The 4,278-nt window shown below is 41.7% G+C and overlaps 1 protein-coding gene across 1 annotated transcript; it reads right to left on the bottom strand.

Moving 5' to 3' along the window:
- Nucleotides 1-668: 668 nt before the first annotated feature.
- On the bottom strand, nucleotides 669-3,135 carry Pate1 (prostate and testis expressed 1). The gene is made up of 5 exons (XM_010628730.1): nucleotides 3,084-3,135; nucleotides 2,741-2,774; nucleotides 2,068-2,105; nucleotides 1,653-1,775; nucleotides 669-958 (listed from the first exon to the last, which is right to left on the bottom strand). The coding sequence occupies exons 1-5, from the start codon at nucleotides 3,133-3,135 to the stop codon at nucleotides 825-827; spliced, it is 381 nt and encodes a 126-aa protein (XP_010627032.1). The 3' UTR covers nucleotides 669-824.
- Nucleotides 3,136-4,278: the final 1,143 nt, after the last annotated feature.

The raw sequence follows: 4,278 nt of genomic DNA, 5'->3' as shown, positions 1-4,278 counted from the left end.
GCCTAAATGGCCTCCTCCATGCTGTGCTTCACAGGGGAAATGTTTGTGTTGCTGCTTGTGGTACCACCTCCTTGGAAGTATCCTGCATCTATTCTCTGTCTAGGGATTGATGCTTCCTTGCAAGTTTTCCAGGCAAGAAAACTGCAAGCACTAGAATCCAATTAATCCCTCCTCTCCTTCTGCATCTTCAGTTTGCTGCCCCAAAGAGTATCTCATTTAAAAATGTAGAAAAATATTTCTTTCTTTGTGTCTGTGGTACAGCTTCTTTTCTATGTCCTAACTTCCTCTCCAGTCTGAGAATTGCATGCATGAACAAAAATCCAAGAACACTCAACAATTTCTTTTCACTTTGCCCCATCTTTCCCTATGAGGATAGTGTCATATCCTTTTATTTGAGTCAGATAAGAGAGGAGAAGGAGGGAGAGAGAGAGAGAGAGAGAGAGAGAGAGAGAGAGAGAGAGAGAGAGAGAGAATATTAAACTATCCTGCCACAAAAGGAAGCAGAAAAGAAAAAAAGAGAGGAAGGAATTGTTTTTTGAAATTTAAGTATTATTTTCTTCCTTTGTTGTTGAAAGTACTAAGTTTTCTAACCACATACAAGGTATATTGAATTTGTTGTCAATATTTATTTATTTATTCATTTATTCAGTCATTCATTTTGGGGGCAGGACAGACACTCTAGGAAAAGAGGAGCTTATTCTTTCACAAGCAGAAGGTGAGGCATGTGTTTGCAGTGCTCTGCAGGGTGGCTTTTTAAGGAAATCATTGTGGAGAGGCTGACATAACAATGTCAGCTGTTAGAGCTGCAGAAGGACTAGCGACTTCTAAAGGTTTTCATTGCACAGGTCATAGCCTCGGCAGCATCTGAAGTTCACCAGATAGGAGCTCCAACTTATGTTTTCCACATTAGCACAGTTCTTTAAGCAGCCCATGAAAGTTAGCCAAGGGTTACCATCCTCTGGAGAAGAGAGGAGAAACAGATCAGCAAGCCTGGCCCTGAGGGTTCTGCAAATAACTTTCTCTCCAGCTTACACAAGAATCTGAGAATGACCTTGTGAAGTTCATGGATCTGTTCCTCAAATGTGCAGTAGTGGAAGATGTTACAAGGTTGGGGAATTTCCCGCAAAAGAATAATGAGGGAGCAGCAATTCAGAGATTGCCTGGGGTTCCTATTGGGAATCTTCACAGAAATGCCAAGGAATTATACAGAACAGAGGGTGGGAAACTAGAGAGATTATGAGGTCCAGTCTTACTTATCAAGGGCTACATACCCAGTCTCTTGCTAACACTGGCCCCCTCCATTCCACAGTTTGGCACCATCCACATGAAAGTCGAGGCAGGCACAAAGACAAAAACTTCCTCCTTCGGTCCAGCAACTAGCTACTGTCAGTGAGCACATAGTGTACCTCTTCCTGCACCTCAGTTAAATCTCCTCTGTTTTCTCTGGGCTTCTCAGAAAATTGCTGCCTTAGTTACATATCTCACCCCTGGTAACACCTTCATCTTCTTTGCATTATGATATATGATATGAGTGAGATAAAGATATCAGTTACCCTTGAACAATAGTAGAGTGAGATCCTCCCTTATCACAGTGCCCCATATGTGCTTTCTGCTTCCTCTGCCCACCTTACTTTCCCCGGCTCACACCTTACTTTGGAAAATCTGCCCAACTGTGCAGGCCTCTTCTGATGTTGCCATGCATCTCCCTCTTCCTCTAGAACACTTTTCTCCAGGGAATTGTAGATGGCACATCCTACATTGAACAATTTTCTTACCTTGACCAGAGAAGGGAAAAAGAGAACTGAGAGAAGATAACATCAACATGAAAGAACTCATTTCCCCTTTTCATGTTTGAAGTCTGATTAAAACCCAAAGCCTTTTCCAGAGCCGCATGCAGCGTGCACATCTGCCTCTATAAAACAGGCTGAGCCGGGAAAGTGACTGCAGTTTATAGTCTGAGGAGTTTAGCTTGAAAAATAGAAGTGGAAAGAATGAAAGGAGGAGGAGTGTGGGAAAAAAATCATTATCAGGAATCAAAGGATCAGATTAGGTCCTTTTCATACTTACCAGCATTATCTTCATTAAAAGCTATTTCATGGCCTGTGCTGGCAAGGAGAAATAAATCCACAGTTTTGCCCAAGTTTACCCCATAGTGGGGCCCTTGAAATCTCTCTCCTTAGTACCCATTTTATTCTCTTCACTAGAGCCATGCTCAGCACTTTCTGTTTCTTCAGAGCTTAGCCATTTGTGGCATCTTGTAACTCCTCTCTTTCCAGTTTTCTTCACCTTTTCCGACTTCTCACATTTCCCTACCCAACCCTACAGCATGCAGCACAGACCAGAAGGAAAAGGACCAATGAGCATTTTGTTTGTTTGCTTGTTTGTTTGTTTTGTGCCCTGTTCTCTTTTTTCCCCAATGGATCCTACGGGTATTTTTACCTGACAGTCAGGACAAACATCTGAAATTCACAAAGGTGCTACACTTTAGATTTAGATATTCACTTCTCCCTATTCCTATTTTCTTGGATTTTATGTTTCTTACCATTAGCCTGGTCAGGTGCTCCTAATGTTATTTTTTCAACTCTAAAATCAGCCCCTAGGCCAGCTCCATCGGCTGGAAGAGGTTTCTCTGAGTTTTGAAGCTCAAGATCTATTTCTGGCTGCCTCTAATCTCCCAATGCCCACCTTGCCCTTCTCCTTCTCTCCTCCTCCCACTTTCCTCTCATCCATTTCTACTCACCCAGCTTGTCTTTCTTCAAGTGACCCAGATGGTACTGTTGGGAGAAAAAAACAAAACAAAACAAAACGATATACTCTCTAAAGACCTCATTTTCTGAATCTCATATCACAGCCTTTATGAAAACCCTCCCAATTGTTCTGTAATCCACCTTTTTCTTCCTCTAAAAGGAGGATCATTTACTTCATTTAAGGTCTCAGAGACTTGGTATATTGTAGGTAGAAGGCAAGGCATAGAGTGACAGCCCATCATGCTTGTGTTACCATACAGGACCTCTGTCATGGGTGCTGTGATTCATTCCTGTATCTTGGACACATGTTCCAAACTCTTGACCCTAGGAACTTACCTCTGAAGCAGCAGAACAGGATGAGGGGTCCTAGCAGGAAAGACTTATCCATATTGGAAGGAGAGAGGACCCGGTTAGGGCAGGAAGCTTCAGGAATACCTATTTATATACCTTCAAGGCTGGGCTTCCTCAGCAAGAGATACGGGTGGGAACACTGTTGAAATCCTTGTAAAACATACCCTGCTCCTAGATAAACCAATGACTGTGTAATCTCTCTTCTTGACAAATTGGGGGAAGAGAGACTGGCTAGAAAATTCCTGGACCTGATTCATTCCATTCCTGACTCTTGAGATTTTCTGATGCCACGTTTTATGTGGTTTTCTGCCACATACCATCACAGGACACAAGGATAAATCAGAGCAGGATTCAGTGATCTATGTGAAGGGACCATTAAAGCAGAGAGAATGTGAAATAGGAAGAAAAGGGCTAAAGGTGTAGGGGAAGTGGGAAGGGTAGGGGAAAGGAGATAAGGAAAAAGAAAAAAAATATATGAGAAAATGGAAATAAAGTATTTGTAAATAAGGGAGGAGGGGGTGAAGGGAGGGAAGGGGTAAGGGGAAAAAATGCGAACCAAGACCTGTTATGTAAAGGTACAAGATCCCAATGATGAATGTAACTGTACTGTATACCTAAAATGTACCAATAAACTCAATGAGAAAAAAAATTCTCAATAATACCACAAATCAATTTCTCACTGGGATATATTATTTATGTGTGTGCAATAGAAAATACCACAAATAAATTATTCTTTTCCAGTAACACGAAAAAAAAGCTGAGAGAAATATAAATACAAATGATGGGAATGCAGGTAAAAAGAAGCCTGGGTACAGAGTTTAAGGATAGCACTTCCCAGGAATGGAGAAGAAAGGGTGGAAATATTAAAAATAAAGCTCAGAGGCTTGAGAGAGGACTTTCATGAAGGGAATGATATTTCCTTCTGATAGTCATCCTGAAAGAAAGCAGGCCCTGAGGTAAGGCTGAGAAAGGAAGTGCTTTTCTTCCTTGGTGGTTGAGATCAGACTTCAGGTAAGTGTTAGAAATCTAAGACTACATCTGGAGGGAGAAGAACTTGTCCCTCTCACTTGATGTCAATCCAGATTGTTAGGTAAGGAGCTGGCTGAATATAAATTTCCCACGGAGGTGACCCCGCTTGAAGATTAGAGAAGAACCATATCAAATATCTCATCCTAAATTG

The sequence above is a fragment of the Fukomys damarensis genome, unplaced genomic scaffold (genome assembly GCF_012274545.1).
Source record: "Fukomys damarensis isolate Sample0158 unplaced genomic scaffold, DMR_v1.0_HiC HiC_scaffold_16, whole genome shotgun sequence".
NCBI classification, from domain to species: Eukaryota; Metazoa; Chordata; class Mammalia; order Rodentia; family Bathyergidae; genus Fukomys; species Fukomys damarensis.
This window is presented reverse-complemented; position numbering and strand designations above follow the sequence as displayed.

What these genes read in the sequence shown, in the direction of transcription:
- Pate1 (XM_010628730.1), bottom strand. Translation starts at nt 3,135, where the DNA reads ATGGATAAGTCTTTCCTGCTAGGACCCCTCATCCTGTTCTGCTGCTTC. An exon ending in CTTGAAGAAAGACAAGCTGG is followed by an intron (nt 2,106 to 2,740) that starts GTGAGTAGAAAT and finishes TCTCCTTGCCAG; the next exon opens with CACAGGCCATGAAATAGCTT. An exon ending in AGTTGGGCAGATTTTCCAAA is followed by an intron (nt 959 to 1,652) that starts GTAAGGTGTGAG and finishes TCTCTTCTCCAG; the next exon opens with AGGATGGTAACCCTTGGCTA.